The sequence below is a fragment of the Erinaceus europaeus genome, chromosome X (genome assembly GCF_950295315.1).
Source record: "Erinaceus europaeus chromosome X, mEriEur2.1, whole genome shotgun sequence".
NCBI classification, from domain to species: Eukaryota; Metazoa; Chordata; class Mammalia; order Eulipotyphla; family Erinaceidae; genus Erinaceus; species Erinaceus europaeus.
In genome coordinates, this window is record NC_080185.1 from 125728259 (window position 1) to 125753420 (window position 25162).

Below are 25162 nucleotides of genomic sequence, written 5' to 3' on the forward strand. Positions count from 1 at the left end.
AAAAACACTTAGACATGCATAAAAATGGGTCCTAGCCTCACCATACTGATTTTTTTCTCATGTGCAGTTATGTGTGTGTGCTTTCATTTTTCTTCAATAAAAGCTTTAAATGCCTGGAAAAAAAAAAAACACTTAGAACTTGAATATGGAAAGAAAAAAAAAAAAGGACAGCAAGTGAAATGTTATCCCGGGGGCATAATTTGATCCTGAGCAGTTATTACAGTAAGTAATGAGTACAAACAACACCTACCTTAGGGAAGAGCATAGTTGAGTAAGGAGACGGGCTCAACCAATCAAGTAGCCCGGTGATATTCTAGGAGAAAACCACTTGCTTTGAAGTTCAAGAATCTACAGCTTTTTTCTTCTCTCCTGAGGAGACATTTCTGAATTAGTTACCTAGCCAAAATAATTTGCACAAAACGGAAAAGCCTGCGTAGTGTTTGATTTAGCTGGAAGCATGGTGACCTCCGAAAGTTGACTTCCTTTATAACAGTAAGAGACTCACAAAATGTTCTTATTTTTCTGACCACAGCTTTGATAATTTCACCACCACTTCAACATGTAAACTGTGAGGATTAGTACTTTTCACAAGTACTTTGGGGAGCCTCAACTCTTAAGCATTAGCATTGCTTAAGAATCCCATAAGTGTTTCCTTGAGAAACACAGACACTTTGGAAACAGATTTTTGAAAAGTCTAGCCCACAAGATGCTAACAAGGATAACAAAGCAGTGTTTAATTCACTGGTCCTTGCACCAAGAAAACATGATGTGATCACCTTGTCTCAACCTGCCTTCGGCTTCACTCATGACTACTGGAAGAACCCTTGAGGATAAGGTGATTATAAATGAAAACTTTGACCAGAGGGTTTGCTCTCTTCCATTTCTTGGGATGAACTCTGAATATGGAGCAGCGTGGCAGCAGGGAGATTTTGAATTCATCGTAAGAAAGTGATAGCAGTGAGAGGCACCAATATTCCTTCTGACTTTTCCGGGGATGCCATTTGGACTGGGATTTTGGTTGCCTAAGTCTCATCAGTCTCTGCCTGTTTTCTCATGTTGACTCAGGGGTTCTGATGAGATTGATCGTTGGAAAACACCAGGTGTAGAATGTGGGCTCAATAAATAGCTCCCAAGTTCCAGGGTCCATCAATAATAGTGATACTTCTTTGATAAGCCTATTCCAAAATGGAAATAAAATATTAGGTTTAGGTTTTTTGTTGTTGTTGCTCTCTGTTGCTTGAGAGGTCTCAGAAGGGGAGTCAAAGGAAACTAAACATAAATAAATAAATAAATAAACTAATTTTCACTATATTAAATTTCCTTTAATTTTTTGTATTGGATAGAGACAGCCAGAAATCAAGAGGGAAGAGGGAGATAGAGGAAGAGAGACAGAGAGACACCTGCAACACTGCTCCACCACTTGCAAAACTTTCCCCCACCAGTGGAGACCGAGGGCTCAAACCTGGGTCCTTGCACATTGTAACATATGTGCTCAACCAGGTACACCACCACCCAGCCCTTGTATTAAATTTCTTTAATATTTTTTGATAGGACAGAGAAAGATTGAGAAGAGAAGGGTATACAGGGAGGGAGCCAGGCAGTGGCACACCTGGTTAAACACATCGCAGTGCGTAAGGACCCAGGTTCAAGCCCCTGGTCCCCACCTGCAGGAGGAAAACTTCATGAGTGGTGAAGCCAGGCTGCAGGTGTCTCTCTGTCTCTCCCCCTCCCCTCTCAGTTTCTGTCTCTCTGTAATATAAATGAATAAAAATATCTTTAAAAACCAAGTACATCTCAATTAAAAAAGAGAGGGAAAGGGAAAGATAGATACCTGTAGCCCTGCTTCACCACTTCTGAAGCTCCCTCCCTTGCAGGTGGGGGCCTGGTTCTTGCGCATGATAATGTGTGAGCTCAACTCCACCCAGCCCCTGCTATTTTAAACTTCGTACAATTTTAGCAAACATTCTTTAAGATACCTACAGATTGTGTAACTTGCCTAATTTGCAAATGCACATCAACACACCTAATTTAATTTTTAATTTAATATACACTTAAATAGACATGCATTTTGCTTTGTCAGGATGGAAGTTTTAAAAAGCTAGGATTTCTAGGACCCACAAAATAGTTCACCTAGATAGTGTGCCATGCTTTGCAATGTGTGCGACCCATGTTCAAGCCTGGCCCCCCATGCATTGGAGGAAGCTTTGGTGCTGTAGTATCGTTCTATCCTCTGTCTGTCTATCCATCCATCTATCTATCTAATCTACCCGTCTACTATACTGCCCTATCTATCTGTCATCTATCTATCTGCCTACCTACCTATCTGGAAAAGTTAGTCCAGAGCAGTAAAGCCCTCGAGACCAAAAAAAAAAAAAAAAAAAAAAAAATCTATCTTAAGCAGTGTTCTTGGGTGCACATGAAAGACACCAAATCTTGGATGGTTTAAGCAGAAAGTGATGTAGAGAGCCTAAGAGATAGAGGGGCTATTTAAGACAATCTGCTCAGCCACTTAGGAAAATGAATTTGGCCAGACTTCTCAGCTGTTTGCCAGCAATCATGTCACACAAGAATGGCAGACATAATGGATGCTTTATATTGGCCTGAACACATGTTTTCCTTCAGATCAGGGAGATGTGAATAGAAAAAAAATGTCTTGATAGATTCAGCCAGGTTACAAACCCTGGCTAGAGTCACCTGCTGCCAAAAAGCCAAGTTCCTGGTTTTGTGTGTTTCAGATGAGAGCAGAGGCAGCTTCTGTTGTCTCTCTGTTGACAACTGAGCGTTCCACCTTTACTTGAATACATTTTGTTTTGGGGAAGAAAATGGTTTTAACACTAACCTACGTTGGAATAATTTTGGATTTACAAAAAAGTTGCAAGGAGAATTCCCCTCTACCCTCACCCAGCTTCCTCTGCTATTGTTGTCTTCACGAGTTTTGGTAATCTTAGCACAACTAAGAAAGAGACGTTGCACTGTAGTGCTATCAGCCATGCTGCAGACTTGATTCTGGTTTCCCCATGAATGTTTTATTTAGGTTTGGTTTGGTTTTTGTTTCGTTTGTTTGTTTATTCTCATTGCTAGGACTTCAGTGCTCTGAGCCTATTTTTTTTCCAGACAGATCAACTTGGGGGATGGGTAGATAGCATAATGGTTATGCAAAGAGAGTCTCATGCCTAAGGCTCCAAAGTATCAGGTTCAGTTCCCGGCACCACCATAAGCCAGAGCTGAGCAGTGCTCTGGAAAAACAAACAAACATAGAGACAGAGAAAAAGGCGCTACAGTGCCAAGGATTCCCTCAGTGCAGTGAGGGTTGGGCTTGAACTTGGCTCACATACATGTTGACGGACAGGAGGGACCTGGAGGGGACCGCCCAGGAAATGGGAGTGGTGACAGGCATGGCTTGGAAAGGTGGAGATGGGGCTTGGGTGTTAAAAGGGAGACCTGTGGGCGGGCGCTCTCTCTCTCTCTTTTCTGTTCAGATCATCATGTGAGTAGTAACTGTGCTTCTCTCTCCCTCTCTCCCTCCCTCCCTCCCTCCCTCCCTCTCTCTCTCTCTCTCTCTCATGTTCTAATGTGAATGTTCTCAATTTTCCTGAATAAAATTTAAAACTCCTGAAAATCATGCTCTCTTCTCAATTCTTTGTTGAGATAATGCGTAACGAACAAACACTTTCAATGTTGGGAAAACAAACATCAGACCCTTTTCCCCCAAAGCACTTGCAGGTGAGTTAGCTTGTGGGCCCCCTTGTTTTAATTAATAAGTATTCCTTTAAAAAAAAAGTCTTTATTTTATTTTGATCAGAGACAGATAAGAACAGTGCTCAGCTCTGGCTTATGCTGGGGGTTGGGAGGAGGATGAAATTGGAACTTTGGAGGCTCAGGCAGGAAAACCTTTTTGCAGAACCATTATATCATTATGCTATCTCCTCCACCCAATAATAAGCATTTCTTTTCTTTTCTTTTCTTTTTTTTTTTTTTGGGGGGGGCTTGTGAATCTTTTATTTATGACTTTTTATTTCCTATCAATAGTATATTGCCACATTGTCAGATCACGGTGTGTAGTCCCGAACCACACCCACTACCACTGTTCAGTGTCCCCACACTCTCACCTTGCAAAGATCACCACCAGAATTCTCACAAGTCCCAGAAATAGTTTGCTTGCTTCTGGATTTTTGTTTTTTAGCTCACGGTTTCTGGGCTTGTCTTAGACTGTCTCACTGGTTGAGAGGCTGCTTCCTGAGCTTGCCCTCAAGCTTGGGTGGGCTGCAGGCTTGTGATGGCCTAACTGGGGCCTGAGGATCAGTATGCCGTCTCACTCGAGGGGCTGACGGCTGGAGGCTCCAGGTCCTCACCACACAGCCCTTTGAATAGGGTTTCTCCTGCTTGGCTTTCCCCAGAGTGAGAGAAGCAAAACAGGGAAAGAAACCAAGATGGACGCTGTTTCAGGGAGTAGTGGTGCCCCCTCCTGCCATAGCTCATTTCATTGCCAAATAGCCCCTTTGGCTGACAAAACCGTCTTCGTGGGTTTCTTCCTACATCCTTATCCCGGGCTCAGGGAGGACTGGCAAGTCATAGGGTACATTTAGTCCTCTAAAAATAAGAAGAAATATGTGTCCTCGTGGGTCATCCCTGCATGTTGAAGACACTCCGTTGAGACGTCCCTTCATAGGCCTCTCCACAGTCACTTTCTGTTTGTTCCACACCGGATCTCCTTTCTAGGAAGAAAGCACTTCATACAGAGAAACTCACTGCTGGGGAGACAGCATAGTGGTTCTGCAAATGACTTTTAAACCCGAGTCTCTGAGCTCCCAGGTTTAGTGCCCAGCACCGCCATAAACCAAAGCCAAGCAGTGCTCTGGTAAAAACAAAAACAAACAAAAAAATTTACTCAAGGGGCTTGCTTTGATTTCCCCACCTGTAACCTTAGGAATCTGGTAGAAAGACAGCTGTCCTCGATCCCACCTCCTGTTGTACATTGTTCTGCTGAAAACAGAGTGAGCTTGGGCACAAATTGAGCTTTGTGGCAAGTGGGGAATGTCCTGCACTCCAGGTGTCAGCTGGTTTGAGCCCATAACTGCTGGCCTGGGAGAATTCTACTGGGATCAGCGCTTCTGAGCCAGAGGGCTTTTGCTCCCGGGGACAATACGCAGTGTCTGGAAACATCGTGGTTGTCAGCAGGAATGGGATGGAGGTGAAGAGTCCCTTACTTAGTAGATTCAGATGGGGGTGCTGCTAAATGCCCCCCCACCCCCGCCCGAGGCTGAGCAACCTTGACACCATTGTGTGCAGATCAGATTCTAAGGGATCCCTTCCCCTCTGGCCACCCAAATGTCTCTTTTTAGATTGTTTTTCCCCACTGTTGAGTTGAGCTCTCCTCCCAGAGCCTATGCATTCCTTTGGTTTGTGTTTTCCGCAAGTCTATTTTTCTGATCCAAGTAAATAGAGAGGCAGCTGTGCTTGGGAAAAGCTAGGGAGGTAGTGCCAGAGAGCATTCCTTCAAACTTTTCTCAGCACAAATGTTTATAACATTCAAAACAAGCAAGAACCTTCCTTTCAGGTGAGGATGAAGGTGCAAACTCCAAGACCTACCAGGTAGCATGGGGGGGGTGGTGGTGGCTGGGGCACAGGTATTGGTATCTGCTGGCCTGATGTGAGTGTGGGGTGTGTGGGAGCCCATGGGGGTTCTCTTCCACCTTTCCCGGAAGGTTAGAAGTGCAGACAGATAAGCACACTCCCTCAAGAGTTTGCATTACATCTCAAGTTTTTGCAATTCTTTGGCGCCTGGGCAGTTAGGAACTGGGGTTAGTTGTGCTGTAGCCTCTAGGCTACTCCTTGGCCTGTGTCTGTGGCAGCCTCAGAAGAAGGCTTTGATTTATACCCCTTTCCCATATTAGGGAGCTACTCTCTCCCCTGATCCAGCTTTCTGGTCCTTTTTCCAGCCATGACATCGTCTCCTCAGACAATAACTTGGATCCACCTGCGTATCAGATTTCAGGCTCAGGGGAAAAAAGAAAAAAAATACTAGTATAGCCACAGGCCCTTTGGAATATAACTAAAATATGCCTACTAGCTATCTACAAAATGGAGACCTCCTCCAACTCTTCATCTGCACTATTCCAGCCTTTAGGTCCCTGATTGCTCAACAATTTTTTTGGCTTTGTATGTTAACTCTCTTTTCAACCATCAAGTTCCAGATGCTAGCAGGATGCTGACCAGACTTCCCTGGACAGACAACCCCACCAATGTGTTCTGGAGCTCTGCTTCCCCAGAGCCCTTCCCCACTAGGGAAAGAGAGAGACAGGCTGGGAGTCTGGATCGACCTGTCAACGCCCATGTTCAGCGGGGAAGCAATTACAGAAGCCAGACCTTCCACCTTCTGCATCCCACAACGACCCTGGGTCCATACTCCCAGAGGGATAGAGAATAAGAAAGCTATCAGGGGAGGGGATGGGATATGGAGATCTGGTGGTGGGAACTGTGTGGAGTTGTACCCCTCTTATCCTATGGTTTAGTCAATGTTTCCTTTTTATAAATAAAAAAAGAAGAAGAAGAAGGCGGCTTTGTCCCCAGCAGACACTGAGTGAGTCTTCATGTTTTCCTAGCACAGAGCACAACACTGTGCATGTCCCTTCCGGTGATGCAGTTGCTGTGCGGTTCTGTAAGGGCAGGGATATGAAAGGACTTAAATCTTAATACCCTGTGGCACTCAGCAGCAGTCTAAGGAGTCTCACAAGTTACCCAACATTTCCAACACTTCCTGAATTGAAAGAAACAAAACAACGCTAAAGGCAGGATTTGCAGCTTCTTGTCGTCGATGTCTGGGTTAGTACCAACCGACTAAGCTAGAGTTGGCCTTTGAGGGAAGAGCTGGGTTTGGGTCCTCTGATTTGGGGGCAAGTTGCTTTAGTTGTGTGGCTTTCGGTACCCCCCCCCTGTGAATTGAGGGGAAAGGCTACTTCAGTGAATTGCATGTCAGTGTGTGTTAGGTAAGCAGTACATACTTGAAAACGACTGGGGACAGTCCCAGCGACTTTCTAGAGATGAAAATGCTTAGTCCTGGGGCCTGGTGGTGGCACACACATTACCGCGTGCATTAATTAGCCAGGCCCCACCTGCAGGGCTGAGGAAGCAGGGAAGCAGGTCTGCAGGTTTCTCTCCTCCTCTCTACCCCCCCTCTCATTTTCTCTGTCCTATCAAAAGATAAAGGAAAAGAATGGCCATCAGGAGTGGCGGAACCATCGTGCTGTGGAAGCACCAAGGCCCAGCAATATATCTGGTGACAATAAGAAGAAAAGGAAGTTCTTAGTCTCTCTTCCCCTAAATCTGCATCATCCTGGCTATGTGGGCCGTCTGTTTGGCTTCACATCTCTCAGATCAGTACCACATTTCCTGTACCCTGCATACAGCACAGGGCGAGCTTCAAGCACTCACTGGCTTTGGCGTTGACCAATTCTGGGTAGAAGTTCGGAATGGACCACTTCCCAGCTTCTGCTCTGAAACAAGTTATTGACTATCTGCTAACCCCAGTGTCCCCAGCTATAAAACAGGGGAAAAAATAATAGCAAGAGCTCCTGTAGTAACTGCAAGGACATGCGAATAAGATACTGAGCTCTGAGCTGATGACGAATGCTCAGTAAACACGAGAGTCTGTTACCATGGCATACCAGTGTCCCGGGACAGCTGGGGTATGCAGAGGCATTAAACATGTAAACACTTTCTTATGAGACTGGATAAATAGCTCACTTAGATGGTGCGCTGCTTTGCCATACACACAGCCCGTGTTCAAACCCCGCCTCTACCACACTGAAGAAAGCTTTGGTCCTGTGGTCTCTCTGTTTCTGTCTCTCTGCTGTTCTAGGTCTGTCTAAAACAAACAAATTTCTTGTATATGACTTTCTTGCTGGGCTTATGGGCATATTGAATTAATAATACAAGTTTTATGTGGGTGTCATGCTACAAAATGATGAAGAACTTTTGCGATTACTTTTTTGTGTAGTAGTGTGTGTGTGTGTGTGTGTGTATGTGTGTGAAGTACTATGCATAAATACGAATGTGGTGCAACTCAGTTGGATTTCTTTATTGTCCATATATAATAGTTTTTTTTCTTCTTTATTGGGGTGGGGGAATTAATGGTTTACAGTCAACAGTAAAATACAGTAGTTTGCACATGTGTGACATTTCTCAGTTTTCCACATAACAATTCAACCCCCTCTAGATCCTCTCTGCCATCATGTTCCAAGAACTGAACCCCCCCTCCACCCCCCCCACACACCCCAGAGTCTTTTACTTTGGTGCGATACACCAACCTCAGTGGGTTTTTAATATGTGTTTGTCCTGTAGCCGCCAACTCAGAAACTACCTTTACTCTTCAGTTTTTCACCTAAAAGAAACCTTTCCTTGGACAGTAGTGTTAGTATTATCTCTAGGATCAGCTTAATAGAAAAATACTATTTTCCCCATCCAAAAGCTCCAAATAGGATCGCCCTAAAGTGGGAGGTGTGCTCTTCACTTTGCCTGGGTCATCTTGAAGCCAACCTAGAACCACCATCTGACTTGTGCGCGTGCTAGTGTGATGTGCTCCACCCTGTACTATTCCTGAGGAGGGAAAGAGAGCCCAGGAGGTATGGCCCCGCCCTTGGAGAGCTTCTACTCTTAGTGGAGAAACCCAGGTGCGGTCCAGTGGAACGGGACCCCACAGAGAATGAATGCATCTGGGAAAAGTTCACCCTAGAGGAGGAACTTCATACTCTCTTGCTTCCAACACTCTGTATTGGTCTCCCCGGGATCACCCGCCCTCCTTGGCCAGGGCTCCTGTACTTTGGGGTCACTAGGACAGAGAAGACCTACTGCCTTGCCATCTGCTCCCATGGAATGGATATCTGTAGAAAGACACGAACAGAGGCCCCACAGTGAGCTTCGTCTCCTCTGGGAATGTTAGCATGGTGAAAGGGGTGTGTGTGTGTGAAGGTCCACCCCCAAACGCGTGTTCCAAATGCCTTTGATCAAGAAGTGGGACTCAAGTCCTCTCTCAGAGCCCCTATTGTCTGCCAAACAGTGCGCACGGACAAGCCGTGTTCCTCGCTGTCTGCTCTCTAAACACATTGCTGAGCTGAGACGCCTGGGTTTCTTTCAAAGAGAGAGTGGCATTTATTACACCTATTGTCATTCAAGGAACTAGCCAGACACCACTGTTTTGGAAGTTTACAAGCACACAATACAGCAGTCTTGAGTAGGTTTTCTGTACTCTGTGGGAACAAAAGACACTTTGAGAAGTGGAGACTCCAAAGCAATTGGAGTAGCTGGATTGATTGCGAGGGACAGAGAAAGAGTAAGCCGCGTCACACCACAGTCCTGTCACTTACCTGAGACTATCTTGTGAGGGAATGGCATGCTAAAGTGATTGGTCCTTTCCCATGATTGCCAATCGTCTACCATTTTGTCCAGTTGCCTGTTAATAACCTTCCCCTCTACCCAGTTAACTCAAACTGAAAATGCTTATTGTGAATACATTCATATTTTTTAAATGGGAGGGCAGTGCTTACCGAAACCACATTTGTTCCTATCAGAAGGCTTCAGCAGGTCCGTTGTGAAGTTTGGAGTATATATTGTCCTTGTGGGACTATGCAGACTCTCTTCTGGAAGTGCAAGTTAATGAAGGCGCCTACAGAAGTCTGCGATTGAGCAGACAGCGCAGCTTTTACATCTGGGCCCCAGAGCAGTGGTTATCAGGCTTCAGGGTGAGCTAGAATCCCCTGCACAGCTTGCCGAGACCTGCAGTGTGGGCTCTTGTCCCCAGTGCCAGATTCAACGCACCTTGAGCGAGTTCTCAGGTTATATTGGTGTCATTATCCCCAGAAGCACAGCCTAAGAACCACTGTCGTAGAGGGACTTGCACATGCTTCTAAGAGGACATGAGCAAATATTTTCAAACATATTGCTTCTGAATGGTCTTAAGCTAGAAACGAGTGACTCAGATTTCCAGCAGCAGTTCATCAGGTAAATTAACTGTAGTGCCTTCATTCAGGAAGACCCCAGGCAGCAACTGGCATGAGTTCATCCTGCCTGAACATGACGGATTGTAGAAAGTGTCAGTGAATGTAGCGAGCAGGGCAAGAAAGAAAACCTACTGCGTGATTTTATCTCTATGATTCACAAACCAGGACAGACTATATTCTTTATAGATGTTTACAGGTGTTAAAAGCCTTTTTCTTTTATCTTTTACTTCTTATTGTTTATTGGATAGAGACAGAAATTGAGAGGGAAGGCTTGAGAGAGAGAGAAAAAAAGAGACATGAAAAGAGAGTCACCTACAGCACTGACTCACCGCTTATGAAGCTTTCCTCCTACAGGTGGAAGCCAGGGGCTTGAACCCAGGTTCTTGGATATTGTGACATGTGAGCTCAACCAGGTGAATCACCACCCAGCCCCCCAAACCACTTTTTTATACAGAATTTTTTATTTTTTGTCTATAAAAAGGTAACAGTGACAAAACCGTAGGATAAGAGTGGGTACAGCTCCACACAGTTTCCTCCACCAGAACTTTGTATCCCACCCCCTTCCCTGATAGCTTTCCTATTCCCTATCCCTCTGGGAGCATGGACCCAGGGTCCTTATGGGGTGCAGAAGGTGGAAGGTCTGGCTTCTGTCATTGCTACCCCACTGAACATGGACGTTGACAGGTTGATCCATACTCCCAACCGATCTCTCTCTTTCCCTAGTGGGGTGGGGCTCTAGGACACATTGGTGGGGTTGTCTGTCCAGGGATGTCTGGTCAGCATCCTGCTAGCATCTGGAACCTGGTGGCTGAAAAGAGAGTTAACATACAAAGCCAAACAAGTTGTTGACTAATCATAACCGATTATTGCAAAAGTCAGTCAGATGATTTGGGGTGGAGGGGAGATGGAGGCACCCAGGGGTCCTTGGCTGTAATTGATAGTTTGTGGTTTAACTGGGCTGTTGATGTGGAAACTGACCTCCTAAGGCTTATTTAGGCTATAAAATTGTATTAATACCCATCTACATGTATGACACACCCCTGAATTGAAAGTTGAACTATTATTATTCTATCTCAAAGGGAAGTGTTCCCCAGTCCTGTGTATTCTGGTTCTTTGACAGTTTGTTTTAGCTTTAGGATCTGACCACTGATTATGATAAGTGATTCTCTTAAACTTTAATATATAGTTCAGGGGGATGGGCAGTGGAACACCTGGTAGAGTGCACAGGTTACCATGCCCAAGGGCCAAGGTAACCTTAAGCCCCATCTGTGAGTGTGTGAGGGGGGAGATCATGAGCAGTGGAGCCATGCTGCAGGTATCACTTTCTCTTACCCTCTCCATCCCCTCCTTCTCCCTGTTTCTCTCTATCTTTATCAAGAATGAAAAGAAGAAAGGAAGGGGGCTATGGGACTAGATGGTGGCGCACTAGGTAGAGCAGGCGTGTTACAATGTGCAAGGATCCAGGTTCAAGCCCTTGGTCCTCACCTGTAGGGAGGAAGCTTCACAGGCAGTGAAACAGTGTTACAAGTGTCACTCTTTCCTCTCTCCCTGTCTCTCACTTTATTAAGATAAAGTGAAAGGGGCTAAATAATGGCTGCTGAGAGCAGGGGACTCATTTGCAGGCATCGACCCTTACCCAGCAATAACCCAGGTTTATATAGCTATAAAAATGAGAGAGTGATAGGATCTTTGAAGAAATATATTCTTATTACAGTCAATTATTTTGGTTATATGAACTAGTGATTGACAAAGTGTTACAATGTAAAAGACCTGTTAGCTCTGTTTGAAGAGTAGAATAACATGCAATTCATGTTTATTGTTTGAATATATATATATATATATATACAGATATATACATACATACACATTCATACATGTAATGTCATGACAAGTACTATAGTTGGATCATCTTTTAGTCACTGATGATAAGGATGTGTGTGTGTGAGTGTGTGTGTGTAGAGAGAGAGAGAGGGAGACTCATCTCTTTGCCACATTACATTTCAACTGATTCACAGAATTTCCCTCTATACAAATCTCATGGCTTGCAATGTGAAGATTCTTATAAACCATTTCCATTTTTTGGGAGGAGAATCGTATTTGAAATATTTCTTTGCTTTTTGAAAGGGAGGAGTGGTTGGTATCTGTTGATTATATTGTTATGCCTTTTGCTTCCAAAAAAAAGAAAGAAGAAGAAGAAGAATTGAACTCTGGTGAGAAGTCTAGGATTGTTTATTTCTGTTAATAAATGCTTACTCTCTTTTCCTAAAACCAGAGCCTTGTTTGGTTATTGATCTGAGTCCATTTCAGGGTTTTTGTTGTTGTTGTTTGTTTGTTTGTTTTTGGTTTTGCCTCCAGAGTTATCTCTGGGGCTCTGTGCCTGCACTACAAATCCACTACTCCTGGAGGTCATTTTTCCCCTTTTGTTGCCCTTGTTGTTTATCATTGTTGTTGTTATTATTGTTGTTGTTGTTGTTGGATAGGAAAGAGAAAAATCGAGAGAGGAGGGACAGACACGGAGGGGAAGAGAAAGACACCTGCAGACCTGCTTCAATGCCCATGAAGTGACTCCCCTGCAGGTGGGGAACAGGGGCTCAAACCGGGATACTTAACATTGGTCCTTACGCTTCGGGCCATGTGTACTTAGCCTGCTGCACTACCTACTACCTGGTCCCTCTGCGTCCATTTCTTTAGTGCATTTTTCAGCATAACCAATGAAAACAAATAGACTGCATTTCTCCTATTTAATCCCCTGGTTTAGTCCCAGTTCACACCTTCTCCTGTGTTTAATAGACAGCTGCACAATCCCAACACACATTATTGCAATGATGCTGCCAGCATTTCACGACAACACCCTCAGGCTTCAGTTGTAGCTGAATACTGATATGAGTGATATCTTTACTATTTAGCAAGTTGGCCAGATTTTTGAAGTGTGCTTATTTCAAGTATAAGATGTTAAAAGGACATATGACTTACTACTCTTACTACTTCAGGGGAAAAGTTAGAAACAACCAGGACCAGGTGCTGGTACACCTGGTTGAGCACACACGTTACCCTGCGCAAAGACCTAGGTTCAAGTCCCCACTTCTCACCTGCAGGTGAGATGCTTCACGAGTGTGAAGCAGGTCTGCAGGTGTCTCTCTTTCTCTCCTTCTTCATCCCCCCACCTTCTCTCTGTCCTAGCTAATATAATAGAAAGAGGAAATAAAGGGGAAAATTGGCCACCAGGTGTGGTGGATTCATGCTGCCAGCACCTAGCTCCAACACCCTTATAAAAAAAAAATAGAAAGAAAGAAAAGAAACAAAGCAAATTATCCAAATGCCCATATATAGGGAAATGACAAATTAGGTTATGGCATAGCTGTATTATGGAATATTAGAGCCCACCCCCTGCAAAATAAAAGATTTTTGATGTATTCTCAGAGCTATCCCTCTGAAATATCAAAGGATGAGTGAAGTAAATAAGAAGTCAGACTTTTGCGCAAATCTTGTTATTGATAATGTAACTTGCTTTTTTTTTTTTTTACTGCTTTTCAGTCTTTTATTTAATTTGGAGTTTATTTACTCTTCATTCTTCTAATATTTTTCAGATGGACAAAAGAGAAAGAAGTCTTTGAGAAAGAAACTGGATTCACTAGGAAAAGAGAAAAACAAAGACAGAGGTAAAGGACCGAATGAACTGAAACGCCTCTTCCACGGAGCATAATGGTTGAATTGGGGGTGAGGGGTTCTGAATTGCATAGATTTTCGTGACTCCACTCTGTTATGTAAACTGGGCTTCTGTGATGGAATGTCATTAAGGGCTGTTTTGCTCTACTCTTTTGTGTTTGACTGGACCTGTACTGAACTGATGAGCTCAACCAACGGGTTGGAGCAAAGTGTGACTTTAGCCAAATATATGGTTCCAATTATGATTCTGACCAATCAGCTGTGTGTAAAGAAAACCTGGGTTGAGTAGCCATGGACAGCATCTCTAACACTAACCAGCTGCCTGGCAAATCCAGAAAGTTAGGCAGGGCTAGTTGAATGAGAACGTTTGGATTTGCTTCCCATGACTACCGGAAAGAAAGTCTCACCACCATGCTGAAGACAGGCCACTCTGAGCACTTAATGTTAGATCACGGCATGCTCATTTTTGCCATACATGTTTTGGAACTGTTGACTTTCTTCATATTGTTTTGTGTCCTCTTTTTTTTTTGTCTATTTAGGGAACTGGCACTCAGTCACTCAGTGGTGTTTGTGGTTATTTCTTAAGAGATTTATTTATTCACAAGAGTGGAAAAAAAACACTGGTTTGTGTGGTGCTAGGGTTGAATCAGGCTCAGGACGTGGGGTTGGCAAGTTCCATTTCCTGGCAACACACCACACCTGGGTGGGACTGGGCATGTGTAACTTTAAAAGCTACCACTGTGAAACTTCTAAGATAAGAACCCCGGTCCTTATGAACTGATCATAAGGACCTGTGACAAGGCCTACCACCTGCTGAGCCACTGGCTGCTTGCACAATGAAGGCAAAGGGTGTTGACTCATGTCAAGCTACCCATCATTCCCTCATAGTATATACTTTGAACGTAGATTAATATGTTGTCAGGCTGATTTTTGGTGCTTATTTTTGCATGAAAAATTGCAGCCGATATAGGTCTTTCCAAGTAGAGTTCTACTCGTTCCCTTCCTGCCATTGAGTACTTTGTGAGATTAGAGGAATTCTCTGTGCTTCCAGAATGTATTAAAGGAACCACTCACACTTTTGTTGGTGATATGTTATCTTTAAAGTTGGCTTATTACTAGGAGGATGTTGAGTTTGAATAGCCACAATATAGACTCTAAGTGATTCTTCAGAAGTGCTCATTCAGGCTAGACTAAGCAGCATGTGCATTTATTTATGTATGTATTTATTTATTTTTGTTACTGCTGAGGTTTCACTACTCCAGGTCAACTTTTTCAGGTAGAAAGAGAATGAGAGGGCCCGGAAGATAGCCTAATAGATATGCCAAAAGTTCTTCATTCCTGGGGCATGACAGGTCTCAGGTTCAATCCCCAGCACCACCATAAACCAGAGTTAAGCAGTGCTCTGATGGGTGGGGGAGGATGTTATCGTACTCCCATGTGGTGTTGAGCAGAGGCTCAAACTTGGGTCATGTATAGCAAAGTAGGCGTAAGCTATTTCACCAGCTCCGGAATATGCATTTGTGACGGAGATGTTTGAGTTCCTCCAAGACAGCATGTATATATGCTTGTTTCTATTATAGAATAGTAGGAAACAAGAATAAGAATGAGCAGGGAGGGAGTCGGGCGGTAGCACAGCAGGTTAAGCACACGTGGCACAAAGTGCAAGGGCCGGCTTAAGGAACCCGGTTCGAGCCCCCAGCTCCCCACCTGCAGGGGAGTCGCTTCACAGGCGGTGAAGCAGGTCTGCAGGTGTCTGTCTTTCCCTCCCCCCTCTGTCTTCCCCTCCTCTCTCCATTTCTTTCTGTCCTGTCTAACAATGACGACATCAGTAACAACACTAACTACAACAGCAATGAACAACAAGGGCAACAAAAGGGAAAATAAATAAATAAATAAGTAAATAAATATTTTTTTTAAAAAAGAAAGAATGATCAGGGAAAGAAGGACCAGAGATCATATATGCACTGGACCTATGTACATGTCTCAGACCAGCTCCCTTCTCCATAGACTTGGTGGCTACTTGCCTATATGCTATGAGGTTGCACAAGGAGATGGTTGGGCGAAGGCAAAGAGGTCTTGGTAGTTTCAGAGAAAAGAGTCTTCTCCATCCAACTAAGGGGAGAAATGTCAACCTTCAGGGCACAGGAGATATTTTCTTTCAGTAACTTTGAAGGTGGCCTCAGCTTAAGTGAAGCTTAATTACACAGTGCCTTTTCTGAACACAAAGGTCCTGTGCTTGTCAGTACTGGGAGCCTTTCCGTGATGTCCTAGGAACTTGTCGAGGCGGGGGTGGGGGGATGGGGGGGGAGGATAGGCATGGTGAGCAGGTCTCACAGTTTGGATCCCTTTACTTTCTTTCCTTCCAGTTGAATATTAGCCTTTGGGTTCGTAACAGCTGCACATGTGAAAAATGATAATCATTTGAATCCAAGAGTAAAAGGAGGAAAACAGGAAACTCTAAAATGACCTCTTAGGTTAGGTCATCTAAAAATAAATAGGAGCAGCTTGTTAGAATTGAATTGCTCTCCCACTAAAGAGTGATTCATTAAACAGTTGATGTGCTGCTATCTTAATTGAATCAAGCAGAACGACTCACGTCCTGCAGTTTATTTCATCGCCTTGACATAGTATATAGCAGAAGATTCGACATTCTTGTGTCCCATCTGCTGCTTAAGCAGTGCCCGAATGACTGTTTCTTTCCCTCCATAAGCAGTCTAATCCAAGACTGGTGCTGGGTCAGAAAATATGTTTTTTATACAGGATAGCTCATGCCTGGGGCAAAATGTTTGCAAATAACTGCTTTGTCCCACTTAGTGTGGTTCCTCACCAGAACGCAGGACGACTAGGTTTTATGTCAGCCTAAATCTGGGAGACAAAAATGCTCTCCATAGGCACTTGTCAGGTTCTGCCATTTGTTTATAAAGTCGGGGGGGAGGGGGGCTGTTCTTTATCTGAAATCACATCATGCCACTATGTATTGTGGCTATCTAACTATGTTACTATATGTGAACTCAGGGGGGTACCACTGTGTACGGATCATTGGTGCAGTTTTATTTTGTATCATATTAAATAGCAATAGCAAAATCAGAGCTCAGTGACCATTAAATAGCAAGTCCCAAAGCACACGTGTTGAATGCTGCCGCTGAGCACTAGTACCAGAGAAGAGAGAACTGTGGGAGAGTGTGGTTCCTGGGACAGGCATGAGGAGACTGACACATGTACAACTGACTGCATGTGGGTCACGACTCAACATTTGGTTTGCACATGGAGGCCACTGGGTCCCCACCAATGCCTAGGAAGGAAGGGGAGACTTTTTGGTGTCTTTAAATCAATTGACACACTGCAGTAAAGACCGTGAACTTGAGGTGGAAGAGGGAGACTAGATTGGAAAGAGGAGAAATCTGATTCTGGAGCTGGCATCACTTCCGGTGAAAACAAGGTCCAAGATGGGTGGAACAGGTGGCAGGCAGACCCAAGTCGGAGGAGAGGAGGTGAAAAAGAGGCGCATCGGGTTAAGCGCACATGGCACAAAGCACAAGGGCTGGCATAAGGATCCCGGTTTGAGCCCCCAGCTCCCCACCTGCAGGAGGTCGATTCACAAGTGGTGAAGTAGGTCCGCAGGTGTCTGTCTTTCTCTCCTCCTCTCTGTCTTCCCCTCCTCTCTCCATTTCTCTCTGTCCTACCCAACAACAACAACAGCTATGACAACAATAACAACTACAACAAGCACAACATCAAGGGCAACAAAATGGGAAAAATAGCTTCCAGGAGCAGTGGATTCGTAGTGCAGGCACCGAGCCCCAGCAATAGCTCTGGAGGCAAAAAAAAAAAAAAAAAGAAAGAAAGAGAAAAAGAAATGTGTTGGGGAGGGGCATGGTGGCTGCTTATATAGTCAAGACCATGCAGACTTAAGCAGGCACAAGACAGCTCCCTCCATATCTGAGTTCTCCCTTGGAGGAAGTGAAAATCCCTGGGGGTGTTTGAATCAAGGTAGGGTTTTAGTGCACTCACACAAAGGAAGTCAAGTCACAAGATTTATTACTTACAGACTAGGGAAAACAGGAGTGGGAGATGAGCTGGAGGAAGGGCAGGCCTCTATCCTGCTCACTGGTGCAGAGCAGGGGAACAAACATGGTCTACTTATGGGGAGGCTGACCCTTTCTCAGGCTCAGTGCTGTTCAAAGCAGGAACTTGTGTCCAGTTCCTAATCCTGGATCCTGGTCTGCATATCCAGACTGTGGTTGTGTGCAGGGCTTCGAGATGTAAAACTGCTAGGCAGCCACTCTGAAGAGCTGCTTTCACATCAGAGAGCACAGATTGATCATTTATACAGAAGTCCGTGTTGCCCTACCCAGGTCAGACTGAGTAGGCTGGGACTCTGCTCAAGGCTAAAAGCCAGTGGCAATAGAAAAACCATGAGCAGAAGACGGGGAAACCTACAGAGGCAGGTTGTGCTATCCAGTAGGAGGATGGGGATCTGGGAGCTTGGGAGGGAGCGAGGAGAAATCACACTGTCACAAAGTCTCTGGGTAGCTGTTGCCTAACAGAGGCGCTTTGGACCTGCAGAGAAGAATGCAAGTGCAGTGCTTATTGACACAACAAGGGAAAGTTTGGCTCAATGTGCTTGTGGTGAGTCCTCAGTTTCCCAGTCATCATCTGTGGAGAAGCAGAGATCCTTAAGGAGTGGTGCCTAGAGTTTTCGATCACAAACACAGGGATGTCAGTTTGGAACACAGAGAGATCTCCTTTCTGAAGCTTGAGAGAATCCTCAGTAGAAAGCCGAGAGAGGGAGAGGGAGAGGGAGAGGGAGAGGGAGAGGGAGAGGGAGAGGGAGAGAGAGAGAGACTCGGTAGACTGTGGCAGCACTCTGCATCATACGCTGAGAGAAAAAACTCAGCCTAATGAAATAGAAATGAAAATCTGGTAGAGAGCCCAGTCTCCTGAATGGGAATCAAAGGGCGATGAAAACTGTGGAAGAATAGCTTTAGTTTGTATTCAGTTCTTTCAAGGTGTGAGTAGAATGACAGACTTAGATATTTAAAATGGCAGATTCCCAAGGACACCATTTTTCTTCTTTCTTCCAGGGATATTAAAAACCCCTGAGCAGCCTGGCTGGCTTTCCTTATATGGAAAGCAGTGGCTAAGGGAAGGAATCAATAACCTGCATCTTCTGTGACAAGAGCAGGCTCTTGTCCCTTGATACATTTATCAATGTCCCTTTTGCTGTTAGTGTTCCTCAGCAGGCTTTGTAAATTGCATGGAGCTGTCTGCATTTGCCCCTCTACCCCCCATGTCTCCAGACTTCTCCCAACCTTTCTGAAGTGAGACCATTTGATTATTCTAACAGACACGACAATGCTGCTTCACAGTGTCAATCTGGAGGTGCTCGGCAGGGGTCTATGCCCTATCCTTTGGCTTCTGATTTTGCTAGAAGTGGAAATAGCCTTTTATCAGTAGTGGTTATTCAAACAGGAAATGCTTATATCGTTTTTTATGTTACCATGTGCCAGCTAGTTGGTTCCTAAAGAAAGGTAAGCCTCCACTGGCCATCCCAAAAGGCAAAGAAGGTAGTTTGTTCATTAACAAATGTGTTGTGTGTTTGGCTAAACCAGCAGTGCAGTTCTAGCCATGGTACTTATCTAATACCATGTCTGCTTCAAAGGCAGACTTGGCCATTAACCCGGGAGTGTTACACATGTTGCCATGGATCACAGGCAAAACCCCTTTCAAGCCTCTTTCCACCTGACTTAATGCTAGTCTTTTCTTTCAAAGAACAAACAACCTTCAAAATGTTTTCCCTTGATGGTTCTGATTTTAGTCATAGGGGTTATAACAATAAGGCAGAGGCTGAGCTCCAATCTGCTGCCGTGAGGAGACCTGATTTTGAGTCTGTGGGAAAGAAAGCATTTCATTTAATTGCTGGTGGTTTTCTGTCTGAATCTAAAATATTGTCAGTAAGATGTCTAAACTAAGGGTCAGCATATTAATGGTGTGTGTGTGTGTGTGTGTGTGTGTGTATGCCAATATGCTAGAAAGATCCAGAAAACCATTGAATGTACACCTCCCAACAGACCTACAGATTTCTCCCTAATGCTCTTCCCTCCAAACTATATTCACTAGAAGACTGAATGGATTGTGACCTAGGCCCTGTCCTGGCTATCGGTCAGTGAGAGAGCCCAGCAGAATGACTTTGTTTTTGATCATGAGAGTGGCAACCCCAGTGCGCGGGACTGGAGACTGCCCGCTGGGACAAGGAACTTAGTGGTAAAGAGCTGACGTCTTCCCAGGCTGCTCTTCTGGCTGTCAGTCTCTTGGCCCATATTCTACTTCCTCTGAAGACAACCTCAGAGGGTGTCCACGGAGCCGGTCTTGACTTCCTGCATCTCCCTATTGCGCACCCCCAAGACAAAGTGCTGGTGGTTTACACAGCTGATGACTTCCTACTCGCCAGCCATGCCACGCGCTCTGCCCTGTGCAGCTCCTCATGACAGACTGGGGTTTCAGTGAATGTCTGTTGAATGAGTAGATAAGCGCAGTCATAGGCCTTGTAAGCCTGGGGTGGGGGGTGGGGGACTCTTGAAGCAAATTAGAGACTGACAGTTGGGGAAACCGTGTGCTCCGGAGGCTAAAGCAATGCTCACAGCTTGTCAAAAAATGTCACATTTCACTCTAAAGTTACTTCCTCTAAAATACACTCGCACTTGATGGAGAAAAACTAGAGATCTAGATTTCTAAAACCTGTTTGCTTCTGGCCAGAAAAACTGCTCAGTGACAGAGCACAGGCCCCGCAGGTGTGAGGCTGTGAGTACAGTTCCCCAGCACTCCATGTTCAGGAGTGATGCTCTGGTTCTCTCTCTCTCTCAACCAAAAGATAAAAATTCAGAGCCTGTTTTCTTTCTGCATACTTGCTTTCCTTATTGAAATAAGAAGCAGTTCCTATGGTGGAATAAGCTGATGGCTTGGTGGAGGGTGAAATGTAGTGATACCTCTCGGGTAGATATACCCTTGTGACAACGAAAATCCTGGAAATCTGCATTTCCTCAATAAAGAAATTAAAAAATAACGAAATAAAGAAACAGGTACTCTGATAGACATAGACGTCATCTCTCTTTTGATTGATGAGCTGGTTCTCAGTGCACTGTCATTTGACTATGTCTGCCTTGAGAGGCATCAACTGCTATCTTCCTCTGAAAGCCAGTGTTTGTCTTTTTATTCCAGAATTCACCCCGCAGGCATTTGGAATGCCCTTATCCCAGGTCATCGCCAATGACCGGGCCTACAAGCTCAAACAGGACTTGCAGAGAGATGAGCAGAAGGATGTATCTGATTTTGTGGCTTCTCTCCTGCCGTTTGGAAACAAAAAACAAAACAAGGAACTCTCAAGCAGTAACTCATCTCTTAGCTCCACCTCGGAGACACCGAATGAGTCAACATCCCCAAACACCCCAGAACCGGCTCCTCGGGCCAGGAGGAGGGTGAGTCGGTGACATTTTCTCTGCCACCCACCAGAGCCAGGACGGTTGCCGAAGTATAAGGGTAGGCTTTGATCTCTGCTCATGGGGAAAGTGGAGAAGCACTTCCTGTCCAGGTATTTGTCCACAGTCCTACGCAGGGAGAATTTGCTCTGGCCCCCGGGCAGCTGACACAACCTCCAAGCCTTCTCCTAACATCTGCCCTAAGTCCCTGGCCTTGGTGTGGTACAGGTGCACCCTCATGGGCTCCTGAACATGCGGCAACACCACAGTCACTCCTGCTCCTTGCAAGTCTCCTACTCTCCTACCCCTCACTAACCTGCCCAAGGTGTGAGGCCCTGGCTCGAGTTTTCCTAAGCAGTGACACTGTTCCTTATCAGTGGAACATTTTTTTTTTTCTCAAGTAAGACCAGTGGACTTCAGGTGTCACAGCAGCCAATGGCTTAGTGTGGTCTTCTCTTCCTTCCATTTCTCACCCCCCCACCCCCAATGATGTCTCCTGGGACGCCGCTCACAAAGTGCTTTGTGCCACTTCTGGAGGAAGCCACACCAAGACTGTTACGTAGCATCGTTTTATTTTGAGACCTACTTCCCAGAGTAATCATTGAGTACTTTTTTTACTCGTGAGTCTTTACCCCATTTCTTGAGTCCGTGCTTTTTTTCTTGTATCAAGAAATGAGGTGGTTTGCACACGCATGCGTATACATATTTGCCTCCAGCGTTATTGCTGGGGTTTGGTGCCTGCACTACGAAGTCACTGCTCCTGGAGCCTATTTTTCTCATTTTTGTTGCTCTTTTTGATGTTACCTTTGCTGTTGTTGTTATTATTATTGTTGTCATTGCTGTTGTTGTTGTTGGATAGGACAGAGAAAAATGGAGAGAGGAAGGGAAACAGAGAGGGGGAGAGAAAGACAGACACCTGCAGACCTGCTTCACCACCCGTGAAGTGACCCCCTGCAGGTGGGGAGCCGGGGGGCTCGAACCGGGATCCTTATGCCAGTCCTTGTGCTTTGGGCCATGTGCGCTTAACCAACCCACTGTGCTACTGCCCGACCCCCTACACCAAAATATTTTAATGGTATGTTGCCATCTCTCGTCTTCGAATCAGACAATGTTGTCTGTTGTTGAAATTGTAACTGCCTTTACCTTCTCCTGTGTTTGGAGGTTTCCTTATTTTTTCAAAAGGTGTTTCTTTTGTCTTTTAATACATGAACAGCACAAATCAAGCAGCGGTCAGGGGCAAAAGGGCTTATAGTTTTCAAGGGTGTAGGGAGCTGTTTCCATTTTCTGTGCACTTTGCCTTCAAGTCTGTGTCATTTGCAGGGAGCAATGTCAGTGGATTCGATCACAGATCTTGATGACAATCAGTCTCGGCTCCTAGAAGCTCTGCAACTCTCCTTGCCTGCTGAGGCTCAAAATAAGAAAGAAAAAGCCAGAGATAAGAAACTCAGTCTGAATCCTATCTACAGACAGGTCCCCAGGCTGGTGGACAGCTGCTGTCAGCATCTAGAAAAACATGGTAAGCAGACTTGCCTGTCGGTGGCCACGTATTAAAGGTTTTCATTCATTCAAGAGTCATTCATTTAAGTGCCCTATTTCAGCCTTGTGTTCATTTGATCAAGCTCTGGGCTGAACTTTCCCATGCAAAGAAAGTTTACAGATGTGCTTGCTTAAAATATTGTTGGACTGAACACTATTTGGGGGGGAATCAGCTTTGTGGTATTCTGACTCCTCAGCCCCCATGACTCCTCAGAGCTGACCCTGGAGGCCAAGCAATTTAGAAAAAGGTCTGTACCAGACTCCCTTCAGAAAGAACAGAATCCCTTTGATGTTTTTATACTCTGAGGTCACTCACAAGGCTTTCCTTAAAAAATATGAGTCCTTTCTTTAAAAAAAAAATCCACTATTGGGAGTCGGGCCGTAGTGCAGTGGGTTAAGTGCACGTGGCGCAAAGCTCAAGGACCTGCGTAAGGATCCCGGTTCGAGCCCCTGGCTCCCCACCTGCAGGGGAGTCGCTTCATGGGCAGTGAAGCAGGTCTGCAGGTGTCTGTCTTTCTCTCCCCCTCTCTGTCTTCCCCTCCTCTCTCCATTTCTCTCTGTCCTATCCAACGACGACAGCAATAATAACTACAACAATAAAACAACAAGGACAACAGAAGGGAATAAATAAATAAATAAATAATTTTTTTTTTAAAAAATCCACTGCTTTAAAGAATAGAAATATATATATATTTGGACAACATACTGCCACGTGCATTTTTGTGGACCAATCCACTTAGTCTGTCTTTATGATGACCCTCTAGGCAGCTGAGTTGATATGTGGACATGAAAATGATGTAGAGTTCTGTCAAAAATTGTCTGAAATTTTGACTTTCAGTTGATCAAACTTCCATTCCAAATTGAAATTTGATTGCTATAGCATTAACATGTATTTTGTGCATGTGAGGAAAAAAAATTATTGGTTGATTTTTTTTTTTGCTACAGAAAATAGCATGCTCACTGTAATAAAAAAAAAAAAACAGGAACAGAAAAGCAAAAGAAATTCTGATGCTGTCATGTAGGCATAGCTGCTGTCCTCATCTATTTCTGTTCAAGTGGAACTTTAGAGGCAGGATAGTGGTCCACCCCAATGGGTTGAACACACATATTACCATGTGCAAGGACCCAGGTTCAGGTCCCCACCTATGAAGCTTCATGAGTGGTGGAACAAGGCTGCAGGTCTTGGTCTCCCTTTCTCTCTCTCTCTCTCGCTCTCTCTCTCTTTCTCCCTCCGTCCATCCCTCCCTTCCCTTCCATCTCAATTTCTCTGTCTCTATCCAATAAGTAAATAAAACTATTTTTAAAAAAATAAAATGGGACTTTATAAAATTACTAAGGATATATCTCTCTTAATCAACTAATTAGCTATGGAAATCAGTAGATAGCAGGTGGGTGACTTAATAAAGTGAATATGTACTGAAGCTTTATTTGCTTATACAAAATGTGTGTGTGTGTGTGTGTGTTTTCACCTTGGAAGGTAAAAATGTCTTAGTCATTCTGAATTTCCAACAGTTAGTGCTATAATCAGTACAACAATATACATGATTTGAACAGAAATATTTTTGCAAAATAGCTTAGTAACTTCTGAAATCAATACCTTGAATATGTAAATTCCCCGGAATTTCACCGAGGTAGAAAAAGCACATTTTCATAACTACAATTTTTTGCCTATAAAGAATGGAGAGCACCAACTGTGAGCATGTGAAAGAATTCTAAATGAGAAAATTCTTCCCTAGTCAGGCAAAAAGAAAAAAAAAAAAAAAAAAAACAATGCCTACTTGAGTAACTATTTCTCTTAGAGAAAACTTGGTATATCATTTTTTAAGTAAGTGTTCATTGATTATGACTTGTACACTAATATTTCCTTTAAGCTTAGCTTAAAACCATGGTGGTTCACCTCCTATTTTGTTATCATTAAAGTGCAGTTCAGAGCATTAGGAAAGAAGATAGCCTGGGTAATATTTCAAGGTCCTGACTCTCAGGTTTCCACAGCATGTAGACCAGAGAACTAAGGAAAAGTAAGAGACACATGTAAATCCAAACAGATGTTAACAAACATTCATTCTTAACAAATCCGGTGGTGGAAAAACAGCAAAAAAAAAAAAAAAAAAAAAAATCAAAAGTAGTTCTTTCCTAAGACTTGATGTGTCAGTTTTCAAAATGGGTAGCAGAGAGGTTGATTCACTGTAGCTTATAGACATGTATTTATTTATTTTTAATTTTTTTCTCTTTAATTTTATTTTTTAAATTTTTCTGTATTTTTACATTACAGAATTACATGTCAACAGGGGTTTGAATCCACACCGTTCCCACCACCGGAGTTCTGAATCTTCACTCTCCCCACTGCCATCCACTGCTTATAGACATTTATGAAAAATATCTTTATTATCTCCAAAATTGGTCTTGATTAATTCTCCTGACTCCGTCAATAGTCACATCCATCACCCACCCCACTTCAATTTCACCCCAATGACTTATGTACCTTTAGGT

At 44.2% G+C, this 25162-nt stretch overlaps 1 protein-coding gene across 4 annotated transcripts in view; it reads left to right on the forward strand.

The window, feature by feature from the left end:
- The window catches only part of ARHGAP6 (Rho GTPase activating protein 6), a 562780-nt gene that overhangs the window by 482789 nt on the left and 54829 nt on the right, over nucleotides 1–25162 (forward strand). For all 4 annotated transcript variants that reach the window (XM_007517463.3, XM_060183086.1, XM_060183087.1 and 1 more), the window contains 3 exons: nucleotides 13583–13654; nucleotides 20880–21136; nucleotides 22457–22652. In XM_007517463.3, coding sequence (XP_007517525.1) covers nucleotides 13583–13654; nucleotides 20880–21136; nucleotides 22457–22652 — 525 coding nt within the window. The remainder of the gene's footprint in view (nucleotides 1–13582; nucleotides 13655–20879; nucleotides 21137–22456; nucleotides 22653–25162) is intronic.